General features: G+C 35.3%; 1 protein-coding gene across 17 annotated transcripts in view; it reads left to right on the plus strand.

Annotated features, from left to right (window-relative positions):
- The window catches only part of ptprk (protein tyrosine phosphatase receptor type K), a 140873-nt gene extending 117840 nt beyond the window's left edge, over positions 1-23033 (plus strand). For 2 of the 17 annotated variants that reach the window (XM_038267636.1, XM_038267640.1), the window contains 22 exons: positions 421-556; positions 3158-3187; positions 6464-6624; positions 8749-8784; positions 10375-10386; positions 10721-10908; positions 11093-11180; positions 11460-11605; positions 12670-12687; positions 13189-13225; positions 13354-13451; positions 13652-13768; positions 14009-14163; positions 14618-14753; positions 15301-15450; positions 16753-16926; positions 18151-18168; positions 18653-18784; positions 19319-19444; positions 19561-19724; positions 19984-20119; positions 20492-23033. In XM_038267636.1, the coding sequence (XP_038123564.1) occupies positions 421-556; positions 3158-3187; positions 6464-6624; positions 8749-8784; positions 10375-10386; positions 10721-10908; positions 11093-11180; positions 11460-11605; positions 12670-12687; positions 13189-13225; positions 13354-13451; positions 13652-13768; positions 14009-14163; positions 14618-14753; positions 15301-15450; positions 16753-16926; positions 18151-18168; positions 18653-18784; positions 19319-19444; positions 19561-19724; positions 19984-20119; positions 20492-20545 (2312 nt within the window). In that variant the 3' untranslated portion in view covers positions 20546-23033. The remainder of the gene's footprint in view (positions 1-420; positions 557-3157; positions 3188-6463; positions 6625-8748; positions 8785-10374; positions 10387-10720; positions 10909-11092; positions 11181-11459; positions 11606-12669; positions 12688-13188; positions 13226-13353; positions 13452-13651; positions 13769-14008; positions 14164-14617; positions 14754-15300; positions 15451-16752; positions 16927-18150; positions 18169-18652; positions 18785-19318; positions 19445-19560; positions 19725-19983; positions 20120-20491) is intronic. The other 15 variants (XM_038267638.1, XM_038267643.1, XM_038267637.1 and 12 more) reach the window with 15 other exon arrangements.
- Positions 23034-23278: the final 245 nt, after the last annotated feature.

The raw sequence follows: 23278 nt of genomic DNA on the forward strand, positions 1-23278 counted from the left end.
ACCTCCTATATTTAAATACTGAATCTGTTGATTCATTTTCCCTGCTTTCCCGATTTTGGGTTTTTGTAAAGATAAACCTAAGAAAAACAAAGATTATTCATAGGATTGTGGGATGACGTCCTTTGACAGCATGAGAAGACTGGATGTGTAAATAGTTAAAAATAGTGTCAGGATTCGTTCTTCATTTTTTAACCAGCCCACAGCCAGAGCATAAAACATAGATAGGTATACAGAGGATGGATGTATTTTTTGTTTTTGTTTTTACACGTTCCAGATTTTATATATTTTATTTATCTTTCGATGGAAGTTTGATTCTTTATCTTTAAAATTTGATATATAAGCTAAGGCTCATGATAATTTCTGCCATTTTCGTATATATTTATTTATTTCAGCAACTGACGAAAATGTAACTTTTACTAGATGCGACAGAGGAACCTGAAGTCATCCCGGACCCTGCCAAACAGACAGACCGAGTGGTGAAAATAGCTGGAATAAGTGCTGGTGTTCTTGTCTTCATTCTGCTGGTGCTGGTGGCCATCCTGCTGGTCAAGAAAAGGTGAGTTGTGGCGCCTCTTGTTTCATCCATGAAAGCGGATCTGATGAATTCTTTTTCCCTGGGTATGGTAAACATTAACCACCACTACTGAAAGAGCACAGCAGCACACATGCAAATGCAAGAACACACAGACACAGTTGTTCAGCAGAGTCCCTTCTCTTGTTGATTGTTGTTCCAATAAATGTTGTAGTGGCACCATCTCTCATCCATTCATCACAACTATTGATCTCCCCCCAGAAACAGCTTTTATTTCTGATGGTTCTTTAAAGGCAAACAAAGGTTAGAGATTTGTTTTTCAAAGTTTATGTGAAAACGAGTAGTTTTTCAAATGTAATATATAAATTGCCTCTTGCAGATTTCTAGTCAAATTAAACACAAAGCTAATGACATAAAGGATTTGTAATAAAGATAAGATTAGCTGAAGATATTTATTGAAAAAGGAAAAATAAAAGTAAAGCTGAACAAATTCTCATAGCTGCCATTCTAAATTCAATAGCTTCTTGCAGAGTTTGAGTCAGTGAAGCTCCGGCCAGTTGTGCATAAAGAAGTAGAGCTTGGCCTTACAGACTGATGTAAGGAAAAACCTGAAATCTTAAAAAGTAGGTTTCAAAAGAAAACAGAATATCAGCATTTTTTTTACTTGTTGTCATTTCTTAACTGATATTATCTTGTTCCTGGTCGAGCAATCAAGCTTGAATTTTATAAATTGAGTGCAGAGCTCCACCATGTGGTGGCTGGACACAGGTACAGGAGAGCTGGTATTTTCACTTAGAGCTTCTTCATTTAGATAATCAGATTTTAATCATGTGACTGTCATACTGATTTTAAACTAGAACAGATTTCATTTGCATCCATTTTTTTTCTCACTGAATAAAAACAAACTGAATTTATATAAGACCTGTTGATGACCAAAAATACCAAAAACAATTATGGTTTGTTTTTGAACATCCGCTTCCAGTAAGACAGGCATGTACCTTAAAATACCATCCATCAATAGAGTAAAAACATAAAAAATTACCCAAAGATATCCTCAAAACCTATTATTGAGAGAGGAAGGAGTTACTTTAAAAAGCAACATGCTGCTGAACTCTGTTTTGCAGGCCAAAAATTTCGTTGTTGAATTTGTTTGATAAGTAGCTCTCTGGTTTACAATACTTTGCCTTGCTCATCTGCCTTTTTTTTTTTATTAGAATACATGTGCAAATGTTTACGCGAAGAAAAAAAAAGCCACTGATCTTTTCATCAAAATCCTGCCTTTTTCCATGTTCAATACAACGCATTTGAAAAGCTGCTGTATATATTTGCCATATTCATTGAGAAGAACCTTTGCAGTGTTCTCTCTGTCATCCCCACTGTAACACTTTTCAGGAGTCTTTACAGAGCATCCAGGAATAGCTCCTCTCAATTATTGCTAATCATGATCTCACTCAGGAAATCAGAAACAATTAGACACTGAAACATGGAGCATAATGAACTCTCATCATTAGAGAACTTTCCTCTTGCAACCCAAGCCCTCTTATTTTTATTCTAATTTGCTTAATGAATTTATGTGAGCCAGCTGTCATGCAGCAGCTTCAGTTTGAAAATGTAATGTCAAATCAGCACTTGTGGTGTTGAGCTTAAAAACATAGCACAGGTTTAAGTTTGGAGTATGTTACTTCATAAAGACACTGTTTATCGTCTTTACTATAAATGGGCATATTTTAAATGCAGGAAACTTTGGGGGAGTTTCTGTTGAGTATCGATAATATTTGTGACCAAATATGTAATTTTGTGTCCATCTTATAAAACATGCAGTTAAGATATGCAGTCATTTGCCTGTTTTAACATTAAGCTTGTATTAACTTACATATATTTTGTTCTGACTGATAAGACCATGGGGCTGTGTCTAACAATAAGCAGTGATCTGTGACAGTAAAGAATAATCCGCTCTGTTTACAAAGTGTAAGCAGTCCTTATTTGCCCTGGGACCTTTTTGCACTGGGGCCGTTTCTGGGGAGATCAATCTTGATTGTCATAAAACCTCTACTACAACGCTGAGCAATACTGCATCTTTAAAATAGTGGGACATGATGACATTGCAGTGACATCATGCTTGTTTTACAGGAAACGAGCTGCCTGGTGTTAGTGATTGGATAGGTTTGCATCAACATTGACCAAACATTTATAGGAATTGAAATTAAAAGGTCATTGGCTGATGAAGAATAAATATTTTATTAAGGTTATAAAGTCCAGTTATTTTAGAACAGCTCAGAAAATTGCATGTTTGTTTTTAAATTTCTATTTTTTTTATAGAAAATTGAAAAGGTTGCATGTTGATAGGTTGATATTGATAGTTTCCTGTTCTGGCTGCTTTTTGGGTCTTATAGCTTGTTATAGCACTGAACTCTAGTTTACGTTCGTTTTAGTTTTAGTTTATGTTTTAATGTGGCTTAGCTGTAAGGTCTCTCCAATGCATGAATATTGGGTTTTAGAAGTGGAAGGGTGTTTTTTTGTGCTTCTGTTGTCACTGGTTGAGACAGGACAGAATTGTCCTAATTTGCATATTCCCTTGTGTCTCATTTGTTTTGTTTTTTTGCTTTCTGATTGGCTCAACCCCAGGAGGACCTACTATTCATACTCTTATTACCTGTAAGTAAACAACCAATAAACAACCAGCTCACCCAGCTGCTCCTATCTTGCTGGGTGGCTTGTTTTAGTGGCTAGTTGTTATTTTTAAAGATGCAGTATACTTTTTTCAAGATAAAACACGTTACCAACCAGCCAAAGCCATCCTCATTGACGCCTTGCCAGGGTGGGGGTCAGTTCGCTTTCATGCCAGTCATTTCAGATTTCAGCTTTTTTTTTTTGATTTTTTTTTTTTTTTTTTTTTTTTTAGAGAATGTTGATTTAAAAATGGAAATATAATCATCTGAATGTTGAATTATTTGGTAAGAAAGAATGTATAAAATGGACTTTAATGATAGAGAATTGACCTTGGCCCTGGTATCCTCTACATGCTCCAAAGTTGCTCCTAAGCAGGCTTAAAGTCAGCGATAAACCGGGAACACACCGGCCTCAGAGTGTTAATTGAAAAAAGAATGCTGCACTTGTGACTGGTAGCTCTTTGTGTGCATGTAGTCATGTGATCATCCATCAGACCATCAAGTCACAGGTATCTCGATAGAACCTCTCCTCGTGCCTCTTGCCACTGGATTTTTTCAAACTAGCTTCCTCTATGGGACATTGGGACTGTATCAGTGGCTCTTATGGCTCTGTTTCTTTGTTGTGGGTTCTTTGCTCTTTGCTTTTCATTGTTGATCACCTGCTGTGACCCAAATGGATCCAGAATCATTCATTTGTGAAAAAAAAACTTTAAAGCAGATGGCAATATAACAAGAGAACAAAGACAGTTTCAACCTGTGTAATCACAACAAATACAGTAACATCATTATTATTATTTCCATGAATAACTATAAATCTTTCAAGTTTTTTATACTGGTATATACATGGTTAATTACAAACGGTGTGTAAATGTAATACTTGATAAAGAAAATTGACTTGAAATTATATTTTATTTTATAATCTAGGCAATATGAAATATAGAAATCTAAACTGATCAACTGTTTACTGAAAACACATAATCAAGTTTGTTTGTTTACACAGTAAAATATAACCACCGCTTCCTTCTTGTATGCAAGTGTCCGTATGAGTTTATTAGTGATACAAACAGTCGCCTCTGGATATTATTATAATTCAAACATCTGCTGAGTTTCCAAGTGTCTGCTTGTGATCTTAGAGGGGGACTTGGTGCATTTGGTCCAGAGGTAAAATATGTACCGCTGGCATGCTTTTTGTTGGGGTTTTTACTGGGGAAGGGAGTTTATTGCATCAGTTGGACAACAGTCACAAATGGAGATTTTTGTTTTCACTGAAGAACAACAGCCTTAATTCAAAACCCTTAACAGACTCTTTATCCAACAAAACACATAATATATGGGCTACACTTTAATTTGGTACCTCCTTATCTTTTTTTTTTTAATAAACACAATTTTTCATTCTCTGAATGAGGCCCTGATCAATCTTTTTTATTTAAATCAGATTTTAGTAACAACCTGGTTGGAGGAGAACCACTGCTTTCAGTGCTAGGCTGCAAAATTTGATAATGGCTGAAAGCTTAAAAGATCGCAATTTAATTGCAGAAAATTAATAACACATCCAATTTTTGTATTACTACTGTACTCTATCTGCACTATAGAAGATTGCCTAAAATTATTATTCCTTTTATGTTTAAAAAATACTTTAAAAAGGAATTATGACACGTTTCGATAATTGTTAATTGTTTTTTTTCATAAACCACCTGATTTGAAGTTAACATCTTACCATTTTGCTGTAAGACAAGGAACTTTTCTTGAACATATGACGTTTGTTCATTTGCTCAACTGTTGTTTTGACTGATGCATGCATGGCTCGTAAAAAACATAAGGGTCCTGCATGCTCTGACATGCTCAACATGAAGTCTCTTATAAGGGTGTGCAAAATAATCGTCAAATCGATGAATCGTGATTCTAATTTTTGTGATCTACTGAATCGATTCTTGAAGGCAAGAATCGATTATAAAAAAAAAAAAAAATGAACAAATAAAATACATTAATGGTTGGCGCACATCAATCAAACCAAGTGGAATACAACTTCCAGTCCAGCAGATGTCGCTGCGGATGTGTTGACGCCTGCTGCTTTGTGTCATAAGCATGTCCGGACTGATTATCCTCATTTTGTTATTTTAAGTTTGATGAATCCTAAGATCTTTTTGTTGGTGTGTCCATGCCAGTAATAGTAATATTTCTGTCCAGTATTTGTTTTCATTGCAACACCTCCAAAAGTAATTTCAATAAATACAGCTATGTATGAATTCAGTTGCTTTCAGTTATGTATCAATTGAAGACACTATCCAGATCACACCCAGCCAGTCAGCCACTGGTAAGGGCTGTATCTTTTTCTTACAGTGTTCAGTGAAAATATCACAATGCATCGCAATATTTCAAGTATCGTGATGCATCGTGATAGAATCGCATCGTGGCATGTGAATCGTGATTCGAATCGAATCGTGACTTCTTTGCCAATACCCACCCCTAGTCTCTTATGATAGTCATACCCTTTTTTTCAGTGGTGCCTTAGTGTTTTAGTTCTAAGCTATCGTTTATGTCCTGCTGGAGTCTTTTGTTGTTGTCTTACGTTAAAAACAAACAAAAGGCTATAGACAAATTTGAGACTAAAAACTGGAACAATTATATATATAAGAAGAAATGTCAGAATTTCTAATACTGAAATCTTATAACAACATAGTGGTACATATCTTTGTATTATTATATATTAAACTACAGATGTCATTCTATTTCATTGATTTCTAACGCTCTGTTGAAGGTTGTTTATTTTTTTGTCTTGGTTTGTACTTCAGTCATTCAAAGAAAGCAGATCATGTGGATATCATTAACTTCCATTAACTTATTTATCATGTTGATTTTTAAATTAGGGAGCCTATTAACACCCAATTTGATAATAGGTTTTAATAACAGGGCTTTTTGGATAATGGGGATTTTTCCTGGTTTGCATAAGAGGCTCTTTCCCAGTGCTCCTATTTCTGGGCCTTTTATATGACTCCTACTGTCCTTGCTTGTACTCTCCTCTTATTTCTTGCCTATCTTCTGCACCCCACTTCTCTGCTTATTTCCCTTCAGCATTGGCTCTGGACTCTGCATCTTGGATTAACAGCCAGCAAGCAGCCCCTTATAAAATTTTGAGAATAATAATAATAATTTTATAAAGTTAAAGCTATAACATCCTTTCCAAGTTTTGGGTCTGCAGAAACATTACAGCTCTGTAGTTGTTTGCAATGTTTGACAGTGTGTTATTTTGTGCTTCAAACAGGAAGCTGGCTAAAAAACGAAAGGATGCCATCGGAACAGCAAGGCAGGAAATGACACACATGGTGAATGCAATGGACCGCAGCTATGCTGATCAGAGCACTCTGCATGGAGAGGACCCAATGGCTGTGACATTCATGGACTCCCACAACTACAACAACAGATGTAGGTTTTTAATCTCACACCACATCTCCATGGGACAATTATGGGTTTCATTTATCTAGCTCTTCATCTAGCTAATTTTTCCTTCCCCAAAACAGAAAACTACTACTAAAATAGAAAATGCATCTTAAGAATATACAGCTTAATAAATTACAACCCTATATTATTTCTTAGAATGATTTTATTCAGAATCTGAAATCCAATTTTATATAGATGAAATGCATCAGAGTGTTGATTTCTAAACATCTGATGTAAACCCAGAATTTAGAGTTAAAGATAATAACAGTAAGAATAATTCTAAAGAATCCCATACAGAAATTACAGCAAGCTGAAAAGTTTGTATGTGCACTAAACTTTATGTAGACTAAGTACTTGGTTCATGCTCCTATTGCATGAATAGTTGCACCACCAGAATTTCCCCATTGTGGGACAATAAAGGGATTTTCTATTCTAACAAGGCACTTGGAATGGAGGCAATCAGCCAGTAGCGCTGTAGAAGTTTTAAGTAAACCCCTGTTGCATAATAGAGACTGTTGTGTCTCTCATATTGTGTTTGACAAAACTACATTGATTTTTTTTTGGTTCAGGCAAAAGAAAGGCAAGGCAAGCACATTAATACCATGGTAATGAAAGCAGCTATTGGTGATTTTGGCTACCTTAGCAGGTACAAGTCTTGCTGTAACATAAAATGTGTTTGTCATGTAATAATTAGCATCTCCAAGAAAAAGATTTCTAGTGTTTCATTAGGAGCAATGTTCCCTCTAATTTTTAATGTGTTTTGGCAGACATACAATCCCCCTTAGTACTATGAGGACCACTGTGGGCAACATCAGATATGCATGCTGAGGCCAAACTTAAAATGAACCTAAGCTTGTGATTTTGGTCATAAATTCCTGTAACTCTTTAATTATGTGTTTTGTCTGAGTTTCCATGTATATATAATAGTTAAAGTATTTCATGACTAATATCCATAATCCTAGAATATGAACAAATCTTTCACAATCAGTACTAGATGCTTGAAATGTAGCACAAACATCTACCAGCTGCGGGATCTCCTTTAGCTCCTCCTCTAAGTTCTGCATCCACCATATCGGAGAATGTGCTGATTGATCCATGTTTACTTTCTTGCTTCATCATGTAGCCTAGTAGAATTCAGCCAATAAAAAAGTTTCACTGTGCTGTAATCAGGTGCATCTTATAATGTGTTCATGTTGGATAGCAGTGCTGTTACGAACTGGAACTAAGAACCTTAGCTGAACTTTTTTAAAGGGCACTGAAGTTTTATACATATTCATCCAAATAAAACTCTTAAATGCATTTTTTTTTATGTTAAAAACCGATTTTATATTTGAAACTGGCATTGAATTGTAGCTGGATCATGTGCAAGAACAGCTACATTTAGTTTATTTAATAAAGGCTTGCACATCCAGCATCCAGCAGCCTGAGATGGTACAAGATCCCTAACAAAATAAAATACAGATGAATGTATTACCTGTTCATTTATTGTTAATATTATATTTAGGGGTGTGCAGGTGGCGCATTTGTTTGTGCGCAAGACCCATGTACGGAGGCCTTAGTCCTCGACACAGCCTCAGGTTTGAATCCGACCTGTGGTCCTTTGCCGCTTGTCTCTCCCCCTCTCTCATACCCCCTTTCCTGTCAGCCTACTGTCAGAAAAAAATCAGGCCACTAGTGCCGTAAAAGCTTAAAAAAACAAAAACAAATTATATTTAATCAGATTTAATTCATTTAATCTAATTCAGCTTTGTTGTTTTGTATTTTCATTGTTGGTTTTAGTTGTAAAACGAATGATACACGGATTCAACATGATACAGACAAAAAATTTATGTTGGATTTTATTGTTTGTGCTCCATAGATCAGTTTGTGTGCTGAGAATGCGTGAGCAGTGCACAATTATTTGAGATTATTATGAATAAGTTAATTAAAAATAAAATCAAATACTAAAATAGTTTTTTTTTTCCAATTGTATGCGAGGTCTCAGTAACTTTTTTCAGTCATCTACTGTAACTAAGCAGCGCTTGACTCAAAATCAAAAAGAAACTTCTTCCCAGACTGATTAAAAATCAGACATTTTAAATTACTCTTACACCTTGTTTCCTTCCTCAGTGCCCAACGATCCTCTGGTTCCCACTGCAGTGTTAGGTGAGACTTCTGGACTTAATGGGAATGTGTCCCAGTTATCACCAACGTTTACCCTTTTAAAATCCACAGCCATTTCATCTCCCCTTCGTGCTTGTTCCCCTTCCTGTCTTTGTGCAGCATTAATTAACTGTTGGACATATTTAAATTCTTTTATCATTATTGTACCATTTTTCCATCTGTAACAGCCATATACACAACATTGTTGTCAAAGTTACAGTACTATGACATATCAAAGAAAAAATGAGCTGTGAAGTTAATTTTATGCACACACACAACACATCATTCAGTGTTCATTTTCAGTCACTTTTAGCTCCAACCGTGGTTTCTTTTCCCCGCCGAGAGTTATTACTATTCATAGTAATTACCAGCTATCTTGCTTGGAAATCTTTTTAATTCTACATAAAAGACCAGTTTTTATGCAAGAAAGAGCAGAAATTCATCACACTGCAGTAAAAGAAATTACAGAAGATTAAATCAGTGACATCTCTGCGTCTTTGTCTGGAACTTTTCCTCTCTGCGAATTTAGAGTTATGAGCGGTTTCCATACTTGTAGCTCACATTCTGTCGCCAGTGGCCTGTCTGAAATCTTTAAATTCTAAAGGCACTCAAGTTTCTGCCAATTTGGGTGTTGCTGCTTCTTTGGTGATGCACTACAACACGCGTGTTAGTGTAGAGTTGACACTGCCACTTGATTTGCAGTTCTAACATAACCTTAAGGCTTGTACAACCACAGTGCCACCAAACTGTTAATTAACTGGTCCATCGCCTCTAATGTGGAGTGAAGGCCACAGTTTCAATCTGTCTTAGCCAATCACTTCACAGCAGAGAATGAAGTTGCAGGAAGTAGTGAATTAAGACACACTGTCAGGTCAAGTTTACTGCAAAGTGGCCTGACAAGAGCTAAATAAACCTTTAAAAGTCAGTAATGAGCCAACATGTCCTCAGAGCAGAGAAAAGCATCAGTTGGATGAAATAAACAGTGTCAGTTTATAAACAGATGTGAGTCAGTCAGATGTGCTGCAACATCTTGCTAAATTATTAGAAAGCATGTAAAGCCATTATACCCTAAATTTTAACTCCTTATTTTTTGTTCCAGCCAGAACATTTTACCAAAAAACCACAATGTGCAACTGAATTTTAAAAAATATAGACAAATATATATTATACCCACATACGTCAGCTATTTAGAAAATGTAATTTTCAGTGATGATAAATGCATTTATTATAACTCTTATTCTTTTAAAAGCCAGATCAGACTGGTTCTGTAAATAAACTAACCTTTAAAAATTGATTTACTGTCAGTGAAGTTGAGAGGTGACCATAAAACAGCCCATTTCCACTGGGTGGCACTGTAGTGGCGTTCCAGAAATTTTTATTTGTCGTTTTCTTCCTGTTCATGTAATCATTAGTGACCCAGGTTAATTTTGCATGTTCTGTTTTTCATTTTTAATCATGTATATTTTTCTATATCATCCATTGTGCAACTATCTAAGAGATTCTTGTAAATAGTTTTACATTTGATCTAAATGATTAGGAAATTCTGAATAAACTCTGTTGCTCTTTTTTCTTCTATGCTGCATTTACATATAGTTCCAATCACAGGTGAGTAGATAAGAAAACGAAAAAAGCCATGCCTTGTTTCTTGTTTAGTTTTAACAAATTGCTTGTTGGGTTAGTTACATCAAAAAAGCCCTCTTGAAGGTTTTCCATTTTAATCCTTAATTCTGTTGATTTCTTTTGAGAGATCACTGTTTTTCTTTGTTATTTTACTTTATTATATTACATGGACACCTTAAAACAACTGATTGTACCTCAAAAATGAAAAACAAAACAATACACCTAGGAATAATATTGTGGAAGTTGTAAAGGCTATATATTTGATTAATTAAATCCTAACTTTCTCTGACATTTCTTGATGCTTTCTCTCCTCTTGCAGATGAAAACCACAGTGCCTCTGCAGCAGAGAACAGCCGGCTGCTGGATGTTCCTCGCTATCACTGTGAAGGGACAGAGTCTCCTTATCAGACAGGACAGCTGCACCCTGCCATTAGAGTGGCTGACCTTCTGCAGCACATCAACCTCATGAAAACATCAGACAGCTACGGCTTCAAGGAAGAATATGAAGTAATGTGTCAACTACTCAGTCCAAGACCTGCAAAGAATGCCGTGTTTTTATTAAAAATCACTGTTACATTTATGAAGAACATGAAGGATTCCCTGTATTGTTTAATATGCTGTATTTTTATCCAATTGATTGTATTTAAGGATTTAAAGCATAACTTTTGCCTTTTTGCTGTTTGTGACACAGAGCTTCTTTGAGGGCCAGTCAGCCACCTGGGATGTGGCAAAGAAAGAGCAGAATCGCACCAAAAATCGTTATGGGAACATTATAGCTTGTAAGCATCCAATATTCTTGCTTTTTGTGAATTCAAACTACAAATTTGTAAGAATGAAAGTTTGCACCGTTGAGAAAAACAAGAATGTTTTTGTTTTTCTACACTTGAGTTAGAAAAGCCCATAATGACCACATTTCTACATCATTTGCAAACTTTTGAACAGAAATAGCAAAAAACACAAATCTAATCTACTCTTTTTATTTTGTAATCTTTTATTGTTGCAAGACTTAAATTTTAAGAATTTACTTAAATGTTTTTTCTTTTATTTTCTCTCTCTAGATGATCATTCAAGGGTTATTCTTCAGCCCATAGAGGACGACCCATCCTCCGACTACATCAACGCCAACTACATCGATGTAAGTGGAAACACATCGAATGCTACTATTGGCTCCCAACGAAACCAACGAAACCACACCCCCTCGCTCGTATGTCAGGCCTATATACCTTTATTGCGTCTCTCAGTCATCCATCAAAGCATTTTATGCATCCAGCATAAATCACCCCGCACATGCAGTTCTCGTATGTTTTAAAGATGTTTGTTCTTCTGTCTTATTTAAAGATTAGTTCATCCATCAAAACACAATTTCTATATCTGAATTATTTCTATATTTTCTTACCTACATACAATGCAAAAATCTGTTTAACATTGTTTGGATGTTGAACCCACTGGTCCACAGATGAATGTTAACACCTGTCTACACCATATTGGTCTAAATGTTGAGAGGTGTTGTACCATTGCTGGTTTTAAAAGAATCTGGTATAAACTGATCATTGAATTACATTTAATAATTTTCTCATGCCCAGACTTTTCAAAAGAGTCTTTTGTGAGCTTAAGACGTAAATATTGATATTACTGCTTAATAAATTGGAAAAATCCAGGTTTTATGTTTTCAATTTTAAATCTTTGACCTTTCCAAAACTAACAAAATGCTACTAGCTAACAGATGCTTAATTATTCATACCTCATCAAAACATGAAAACCTCTTTCAGTATCATTATACTCCAAGTATTTACAGATGAACTTGCATCATCGTTATCCAGTTTAGTTTGATTCATCCGCTGATCCATTTCCCTGTTGCTTGGTAGCATGATTAATATAGATTTAATTATTTTCATCTCTTAGCTCCTTTCTTCAGCTCTTGCCTTTACACATGTGCATGTTCTCATGTCATGCTTTCATAATGTTTACAGCATGCTTTATAATTTAACACCATTTCGCTGCATGCTATTGCTCACTTAAAACATTATAGTTTGAATAGAAAGGACACTTGACAGAATTTCCAATCTAACTAAAGCTGTTGCAGTGTCTTTTCTATTTAGTCTACTTTGCACAGTTTGACCATTATTTTGCATGTTTATGGTCAGTCTTCCATTATGTCAGTGCAGCTTCTCTTTTTTTTCTTCTGATTGACACTCACTGACATTGTTGTGCTTTCTTTCTTTCTTTCCTTCCTCTACTTGTTCTTTCTGCCTGTGGCTTGGGCTGTAGATTTGGCTGTACAGGGATGTAAGTATCACTGTAGATTACTTCATTCACGCCCCTCAATTTTTCCACACCAATCCAGCTACATTTCATGCATACACCTGTCCTGATGTGCATCGAGTGACGATGCACATCCTCGAGTCACTGGAGCCTCTGCTGCATGAAAGATTTCACTTCACTTTGCCCTTTCATTATTCTTCAGAGCTTATTTTATGCTAGAACTTTGTGCATAAGTTTTTGATGTCTTGGCTGATACTTTTCTTTGGTCTCAGGGTTGCATTAAAAACTAAATTTGATCGTAACAACGTAGTAATGTTGCAAGTTTTCAAAAAGTGAATGAGAAGTGAAATAAATAATACAAAGAGGACGTTAAGAAAGAAATAAAAATACTCAAAATGATGCACGGTTAAGAATTAAAACCAATCAGAAGTCTTCACAAGAAGTTAAAAATGTCTCTTTTTACTATTCTAGCCTGGTGGAGAATAATCCACATTTTTGATTCTGACACTGATGTTGTGTTTTCAGGGGTATCAAAGACCAAGCCACTACATAGCTACTCAAGGTAAGATAGATTAAATCTTTAGCATACATATCGTATTTATTTTATTTATAAGGCTAATACTTTTATTTCTTACTATTTTTGAACAATAAAGCTAATTTTTTATTTTATCCTGTCGTATCTGGGCGTAGGTCCTGTTCATGAGACGGTCTATGATTTCTGGAGGATGGTGTGGCAGGAACAGTCAGCTTGCATTGTCATGGTAACCAATCTGGTTGAAGTTGGAAGGGTAAGTTGTTCCCTAGGTTTGTTTTTTCAGCTGTGTCGATAGTTAAAACTAAAATAAAAATCCATCTTAAGCTAATTTTTCAATTCTGAATTGAAATCTATTCCGTGGGAAGTTTTTTTTCTGATCTAATCCAAATAATGTATCTGTGACTACAATAGTATTTTTTGTCTTAATATAATCTTGCCATTTGAATTTTCCAGGTAAAGTGTTATAAGTACTGGCCAGATGATGCTGAGGTCTACGGGGACTTTAAGGTGACTTTTGTTGAAGTGGAACCTCTGGCTGAATATGTGGTCCGCACATTTACACTGGAGAGGGTGAGTTATGTTTTAATTACCTCATTACAGTTTTTAATTGTTGCTGTGTTGCATATACAGTTATGTTAAAATGTGAAAGAACAAGAATGCTTATGAGGGCCAATGCAGGATTACTCAAACAATGAGAGCAACACGTTTTATAAAAGAATTACTGGAAATTTTGTTTGCAAGGTAAATACTTTTCTGTTTCCTGTCTGTTCTGTGAACTATATACTGACAAAACCATTTGATTTCATTTAGCGTGGTTTCAATGAGGTGCGAGAGGTCAAGCAATTCCACTTCACTGGCTGGCCTGACCATGGCGTTCCATATCACGCCACTGGACTACTTTCTTTCATCCGTCGAGTCAAAATGTCCAACCCTCCGTCCGCTGGGCCAATAGTTGTTCACTGCAGGTATGAATATCCACTTAGATATTGCATCCTAAAAATGTTATTCATGGTACAATTAGTGGCAACTGTGGTAAAGTTTGTTAAATAAATGCAAATATTATTGAAGTAAAATAGTCTGATAAGGTAGATTTTTTGAAATATCTGTAATTCAGTTTTACTGCATCTTGAGAAAAAAAATCCCACATTCAGATTCTCAGATTACTGATGGGATATATTGTTGGTACTCATATAAAACTCTTTTGATAGGGGCAACAACAGATCTCTCCAAATAATCTATCATAAGCATATTTTATTTGCAGGACTTCATTTGAGCAAAATAGACATTCATGCTTAACTGTTATGAGATTAGCAAGTAAAGAATAAAATTCCAGGGTCATTTGACAAAGGATCATAGAGATATAGATGATTATTGGTTTGGAAACTTAAAATATGTATCTTTTTATGAATCCGTCTGCAGTGCTGGAGCAGGACGCACAGGCTGCTTCATTGTGATTGACATCATGTTGGACATGGCAGAGAGAGAAGGAGTCGTCGACATCTACAACTGTGTAAAAGCTCTCCGCTCCAGGAGGATCAACATGGTACAGACTGAGGTGACTGCATTACCCATCCTCCATCTGCATCCGCCTTGTTAGATAAGACAAAGGAAAACTATCACCTTCAGACTTAGCCATCAGCATGGTAGATGTCTAAGCTGTAGATAGTTATCTAACATAATTCATGTGTCACGTCATCACTGTTCAAACAGAATTTTTGTTTAAACGTATGATAACTGGGAAAAAGTGTCACAAAAGATGCCTGGAATAAAGATTTTCCTTTAATCCACACATCAAATACACTTTTTTTAGTATAAGCCTATTTCTGTTTAACATTTATATTTTTTGAAGAGTGCAACACAGTTTAAAATATAAGTATACATAGAAACTAATCATAAGGCAAGATACACCACCTCATAATTTCATTTCATCTCATCTATCCATCCATTTTTCATCCATCTTCACTGTCAATTCAAGGGTCTTCATCCTCACTTTCACCTTCATTTCAGCTTTTTGGTGTTATACCTGAGTGTTTGAGTCTGCAGTATTAATAAAATCTTGCTGTTTTGAATTTCGTAACTGTTTTTGGTTTAAACAAATACAGGAGCAGTACATATTTATCCATGATGCCATCCTGGAAGCTTGTTTATGTGGAGAGACAGCAATACCAGTCTGTGAGTTCAAAGCAGCATATTATGAGCTGATCCGCATCGACTCCCAGACCAACTCGTCCCACCTGAAGGATGAGTTCCAGGTAAAATGGGTTCTTTTTGACTTTTAATAATAGTCCTTTCAAGTTTTGAAATGTTTGAAACACAAGGTTGATATGTTTTTTAGAGGATTGGTAATCCTATTTATGCCATCCTCTCTGTTATTTAAGCACTGCTGACCCTGATTGTTTTGGACTGCCTCTGCATTTTTTCATGTTTTACCAGGAAACACCTGCATATTAAAACATTTTTAGCTATTACATTCTTTGGGATAAACCACATTTCCCTTAAAAAACATTGCTAAATGGAAAGCAGAACTGAAAAGTGTATAGTTGACCTTCAAAAGTGAATTACCAAACTTAAATCTATTCTGGGGAAGATTGGCAAACCTAAATGCCAAACTATAACCAGTAAAGTATGATTTCATGTTAAATTGTAACCTACCAAAAGCATAGTTGTATCTAAGTAAAATAATACAAGCTGTATTTAAATGTGTGATAATCCCTTTAGACCTTAAATTAACATTTAAAGAAATGGCAGTCAAATTATCTGTTTATTACTATTATCTGTTTAAGAGCTCTATTATTTGGAAGATAATAGTAATGTTAATGAGTACCAGGAAGTATAAGCAGTTTGCCGAATGACAGAAAGCGGAAGACGCAAATGTGTGTAAATGATGACATTTACCTGCTAGGGTGCAAAAGGCAACATATACCAAGAGACCCAGAGATGCTTTTCTTTTGTACGTAAAATTGTTTGCATTAATTGTAAAACGGATAGAGCTATAAATAGAGATATTAAAGTCACATCTTTTAAAGGCTCCAAACAAGTCAAAACTAAAGAAGTTTATCCCTCAAAATGCAATCAAAGCTGTAATTTCTATTGATGCAAATGCATGTCTTTCATGCTCCAGTCAAAGTGTTTGGCAACTTTTACAAATCGCTGTTTACATGCAATCTAAATTAGTCTCCTTTCCTTTCAACTGGTGGTTTCTAGCAGTGTTGCTCTCAGAGGCCTGAATACAAATGCTTATGTTTGTGTTTATTTTTTACAAATGGCAAAGAAAAAATGTTTTAAAGTTTGTGGTTTTAACAGGATAAGATTTGAAGAATTTGAAAACATGAAAATTCTCCTAAAAATTGATTATAAAGTCATTACTGTTTACATGTCAAGATGAATTTACATACTGTATCTCAGTAACAAATTAGAAAAAAGAAAAAAGATGGATCCCATTGGCTTGCTTAGAGCACATCTAAAACTCAAAAGCTCCACATTAAAAATTTGAAATTAACTGCACCTCAACAATGTGAACTTTGTTTAAATTCATATTTTTTCTCTTTTCCCAGACATTAAACTCAGTGACTCCCCAGCCTCAGCCAGAAGACTGCAGCATTGCACTGTTGCCTAGAAACCAAGATAAGAACCGCTTTATGGATGGCCTTCCTCCTGATAGATGCCTGCCCTTTCTCATCACAATAGATGGAGAAAGCAGCAATTACATCAATGCTGCTTTGATGGATGTAAGTTGATTTCTTATTAAATTCACATACAGTACAAGAAGGTTGTGTTATTTTCAACTAATGTTACAGTAGTAGTTTGGGACATGGTGTGTTCTCCTCAGTAGACATGGTTTTGTATTAAAAAAAAATGAGTAGATGTGTTGCTTTAAACACGATTCATAGTAATTCTGTAAAACCTAAAAAAGGAATCTGTTTTTTGTCCCAAACTGCAGTCATTTTCTGTTGAAAATGATACAGACTTTTAAAGTATTACACAGCTGATTTAAAAACAGAAAACCTTCGTATATATTTTCTACAGACATTCACACACAGACTCCCCCCTCCTGTTCGTGTGATGCTGTGTTTGTGGTTTTAGTAGAAGGCTAGAGACAAATCCAGGTTCTAAAAAGACCAACCACTAGCTTCTCTGGCCACCACCCAAACATTGCTTGCTCTGGCAACTATTGACACAGCTGTTCCCCATGCACCATCAACCGATATACAAAATCATTGCTCCTATATTACTAGGTAACAAGAAAAAAACTTTATGGAGAATTGGTCAATGCTGTGCTTTAAATTTTAGTCAGACAAGGTAAAATCACCGGCATCAATAAATGAATGTACTACTATCTATTAAATTTCAGTTTATTAATTGACTTTTAACAGAAAATCAAACATAGAAGACAGTAAGACAGTCTTCTTAACTAAACTCTGATTTATATGTAACTTGACTTCAGCTTTATAATGCTTTAGTCACTTGATCATTACTTACAGTTTACTGTGTAAGCCGTTGGTAGGTGGTGGCCTTTAATAGAAATGTAACCTAATAGTAATTACCCACCAAAATTCTCTGTTGTTACATAGTAACATACAATTGTAATAAATACATGCAGGTAATTACTTAATCAATTTTGGGGTAATTACCAAATAAAGTTTTTCTTGTTACCAAGTAATATAGTGTGACTTGCTATGTTATTACCATGTTATTACATGGTTGTTGATGTACTGTAAAAGAAAGTGTTACCCAAATTACACAGTAAGGGGTGGGCTGTAGGTATGTCATTATTTATTTATTTTTTTTATATATATATTAGGAAATAGAATGTTTTTGGCTTTGTGGCTTTTCTCCAGCAAAAGCTGTTGGAAGACAAAATGCTGCAGTCAGTGTAAAAATAATGAAAATCAAATGAGTTTCAGTTGTTTATCTTTATTTAGTCACTTACCTCTGGCCTCTCTCTAACCAAGCTGTCAGAAGAGTTCCAGGTAACAGGAAAGACTCTAAATCTCCAATACTGGATTTGTTTCATGGCTTCAGTGTTGTTCAGCGACAAGTCTCATGTTTTAGTCACAGACCTCATTGTGACAGTAGGATTCCATCATTATCATGAGTTCCTTTACAGCAAAGTCATTCACGCCTCTGTCCAATGTGTAATCGCTCATTTCCATTCAAAATGTGCGCTCATTTAAATTTCAGTTCAGTGCCTTCATTATGCCAGTGTTTTTCTTTTATGCCATAACTAGCTAGATATTTATGCATGCTCCTTACCTTCTCAGTTAAAACCCATTGCATGATCCATGCTTCCCCTTTGGTCTGATGCTCCTCCTGTTTTATCCCACAAACTGTGCCAATACATTAATCTGTCCGTGTGTAAAAGAGAGAACAGCTTAGATATTGATAGATGTCTAATCTTTTCTTCTTTTTGTAAAAGAAAATCTCAAGTAATTTGTTTTTTTATCTCACCTGCAGAGCTACCGACAGCCAGCTGCATTCATTGTTACCCAGCATCCTTTGCCCAATACTGTTAAAGACTTTTGGCGACTAGTTTATGACTATGGATGTACCAGTCTGGTGATGCTGAACGAGATCGACTTGGCTCAGGTAATCCACTTTGATACATAGTTTAATTTTTTTTAATAAAAATACTTAAAGTGAGTATAAAAACGTTCAACTGCATACACAATATAAATAATAAAGAAAAAAAAAAAAATAATGTAGAATAAAAGCATATTCTTAAGGAGGAGAGGGGAATCTGAATCTATTCCCCAAGGCTTCATAGACTCTCTACCGCTTCGTATTGAATTCAGTTAGGAATCAGATGTTTTCCTATTAATGATTTTGCTATAGATAAATTATAACTAATACACAGAAGTACTATTTTTTGTCCCTTTTTGTTTTGCAGTTTAAGAGCAATTAAAAATGAATATGATGAACCAAAATTAATATATTTATTTATGAACCACCTTTAAAAATGGTGTTTCTCAAGGAACATTTTTAATAATGCAGAGCAGGCATCAAAATATTTTAACCAAGATTTACAAGTTTTCTTGTTTTGTTTTGTTGTGTAACTGTATTTGCAAAGGATTTAGTCATTTTAACTAAAATATTATTTTTTACATTTATGTCATCTTATAGGGTTGTCCTCAGTACTGGCCAGAAGAGGGCATGCTGCGTTATGGTCCAGTCCAGGTAGAGTGCATGTCCTGCTCGATGGACTGCGATGTCATTAGCAGACTCTTCAGAGTCTGTAACCTAACCAGGGTTAGTATGCCAATTCATATTAACTGGCCTCAATATTTATGCAAAACTCAACAAAAAATGTGGCTATCTGCATATTGACCTCAATCTGTGACTGTCTTTTTTTGAAAACGTATCAGCCTCAGGAAGGATACCTAATGGTTCGCCAGTTCCAGTACCTAGGTTGGGCAGGACACAGAGAGATCCCAGCATCCAAACGCTCCTTCCTGAAATTGATACTTCAGGTCGACCAGTGGCAGCGAGAGGGGGAGGAGGGAGAGGGAAGAACCGTTGTTCATTGTCTGTAAGTTAACTGCATATACAATTTAGATATTTTTACAAAAGGCCTTATAAGTGTGTTAAATATAAAATTTAAAGATTGAAATATTACGAAATGTCATGTTAAGTGGAAAAGTCATTATCGCGCCTTGATTTCTTTTAACAATTAGTAATCAGTCCTAGATTCCTGATGCCTACACCACAATAAAAGGATCCTAAGTACCAGCTAAAATAGTTTGTGCGTTTTGTGACCCTGGTCTGCATTATCTCCTTTGTTTTTCTAGAAATGGAGGCGGGCGCAGTGGAGTGTTTTGTGCCAGTAGCATTGTGTGTGAGATGGCTAAGAGGCAGAATGTGGTGGATGTTTTCCATGCAGTCAAGACTCTGAGGAACAGCAAGCCCAACATGGTGGATACTCCAGTGAGTTGCTCTTAAATCACTATCTTCCACTCTGACACAAACAAACAGTTGCTAATGAAACACAAGAAAATGGCAGATAGGTTCATTGTAAAATAAATGTTGCCTTAATGCATTGTATTATTAATTTCTTTAATTTAACCAAATTAGCTGTTGATCATACATCCAGTTTTTTACTTGTGTATAAAAATCAGGTCCAAAGACACTCTTTATATTATTCCCGTTTAACATCCTTTAAGATTCTACCATTTGGAGGAAAATTCTCACTTCCATACTGCTGTAATATAAAAATGTAATATTTTACTGAGGTTTTTGATAAAAACATATCTGTACATATTATAAGTTTAGAGAATATTTGTCTTTGTTTTTCCACAGGAACAATATCGGTTTTGTTACGACCTGGCTCTCGAGTTCATTGAATCATCTTAAGCAGAGCAAAGAAGATGAGATGGAAGTGAAGGTCTTCTGCTCTCTCTTTGGGCTTGATCCTTTGCCTTCGCTTGGCCCCGATTCCCCTCTGTCTTGTTCTGTAGCATCAATTTTTTGGCTCAACAAATGGTGCAATTAAAGTCAGCTCTGTGTACAGTGTTGCTACAGCAAGGGAAACCTTGACCTCTAAGGAAGAGTGAGGTGAAGAGGACTGCAGCAAGAAAGAAGATGTTTTGCTTTTAATTCTTAATGCTTATTGTACAGCTTCTTTGAGTGCCAGCAGGCTCATGTATGTGTTTGAGCCCAAACCTAAATGTCAAGCCTCTCGCCACAACCCCTTCGCACAGACTCGGATGCTAGTGTTGTTTTAACACCTGCAGCTCTCAGTGTGAACTCTAGATGTCTCTGTTCCTTTAGCAAGCTGTACTGTCCAACTGCACGTTAAAGTGGCGCCACATTCCCATTTTAATGCTGATTTCTAAGTATTTCATCAGTGTTCAGTGTCTCATCATGGTGATGTTTTGAGTCAGTAATTTTGTACAAGCATGTTACAGCTAAGCAAAACTCTATGGATGCTTTTTGCTTATTTCTAAGGCACTGTTATGTTATTGTCACGTCATAGTAAATTCTGTGGTTTAACATCATGATCTTTTAGCAATTTTGTTCCCGTTTTAAATCAGTTACATATAACTGTTTGACAACAGAATACGGATGAAGACAATTACCTTTGTATTAATAGAAGTTTACAAGATTGTTTGTTTTTTGTTTTCTTATCATGTTCTAATCTACTTAGTATGAGAGCTGAAGTATTTTTTTTGTACACCAAATTGTAAAATAAACCACTTTTCATCACAGTTATGTTTGTTTTAGGGCTGGGCCCAATGCATTTTCAATCCATCCAGTTCACAAACTGAACTTAACTATAGAAAAACATCTAAAAAGAATTGAATAATCTAGAAATAATAATCTCTTTCAGAAAACAGATGTATAGTTTTGTTTTTCTTTAGGGCCTGGAATGAATTGAAAGGGAACAGAGCCCAGGCTTCACTTGTTCTGTGCACTGGTGGCTTTTAAACACTTTTTGTTTTAATTCTATTATTTTTGTAGCTGATGTTTATTCATAAGCCAAAGACTTAGTGTAAATATGTCTATATGGATAAAGCACATTGTTTGTATTTATTGTTTGTTTATTGCATCGCTTGTAAGAACAATCACTTTTCATTCCATGTTTACTCCACCACCAGCGTTTCTTAAACTTCTTATGAGCATGCTAAATGGACTCCATGTAGAATCATGGGAGTAATGGTTGGAATACTTGAGCCTGCAGTGGTTTGCTATGTCAGAAATGAAACCTGCTCAGTTTGAGTCCATTAAAAAAAAAACCTGATCGAAGCTGTATATTAAAGCTTTAGAAGTAGTCCTCAGTATTTAGGTGGAATCTAGTAGTCTTGTCTTTGTTTTCTTTTTTAAAATCTTTGTAAAATTACTGTTTTGTTTTTCTTCTGTGTAAAAGCCCAGTTTTTGGTTCTTGGTCAGTAAAATATTGGTGCATTTTTTATGTGCAAAGTATTTTTGGTAAATGGCTTGTATCCCCTCTTAACGTCTTAAGTCGGGATAAGCTGTTTATCTACATCCGCATATCCTGTTTATTTATCCCTGGATAGAGGGATGTAAACAGGCTTAGTTGACAAAACAAGGAGATGTAATACATATACATTTGTTGTGCCTAAACATTTGAATTTCCACATTGAAACAAGCATTTTTAACCATTGGCCTTGAGCAGGGCTTTGTTCAACCCTTTATTATAGATGCTCAATGTATTCAGTTCTTGAACCATTATTCATTGTGTTTAATCCATTAAAATGCTTCTTTTGAGGCGTTTCCAGCTGACCTATTATAAGATATGTCTGTATGTACACAGACTAAAACAAAAAGAAACTTTATTGTAAATAAAATATCAGATGTTCAGCTCTGTTATTAAAAATAGACTATCATGAGTGCTCTATTGTATAAACAATAGAGATAGGAATGGTGGACTCAATTCAAGACATTTGTTTTGTTGTAGATTAAAAAAAAATCACAGGTTGTATTTCTGGAATATTTCAACCCACAACAGGTGGCGTTTCAATACTATAGTTTTCACTGAAGTAGCTTATTCTGTTGTTGGAACATTACATTTATTTTTTTTCCACAGATTTTGATCTGACCCAAAGGAGTTGTATAAAATTTAAAGGCATATTGATTCAGAATGCTTTCAGTTGGTGTTTTCAGAAAGTATAAAGCTTAATCGTTAGTTATTGGAAAACAGAAAAAATGTTGGATGCAGTTTTTTTTTTTATAAAGTTGTTCCTCTAAAGAGCAGAGAAAGAAGCTGATGTCTGGATGTACGGCCAGTCTACGTATGACGTCAATATTCATGGTTTATATTATTCTTGTCTGTAATGTTTGGCTTCTTTGCTGTAATAGAAAAACAGTTCTTTGACTAAAACCTTTTGGTTCACAGGGTCTCAGTATTCTCTTCTATTTTTCTAATTTCTAAATCTCAAGAAGACTTTCACAGCAGATGGGTTTTGAGACTAAAACAATGAAAACACTACGGGTTTATCCTGAAGCTGGTGTACTTATAAGACACTAAACTACATCACCTATGAACAGCATTCTGCTAAACTCACAAAATAGCAGGGTATTCAAATACTTATTTTCCTCACCTTTAAATGTATGGCATAAAAATTC

Source organism: Cyprinodon tularosa, unplaced genomic scaffold, assembly GCF_016077235.1.
Source record: "Cyprinodon tularosa strain WSP-4 unplaced genomic scaffold, ASM1607723v1 ctg68, whole genome shotgun sequence".
Lineage (NCBI taxonomy): Eukaryota > Metazoa > Chordata > Actinopteri > Cyprinodontiformes > Cyprinodontidae > Cyprinodon > Cyprinodon tularosa.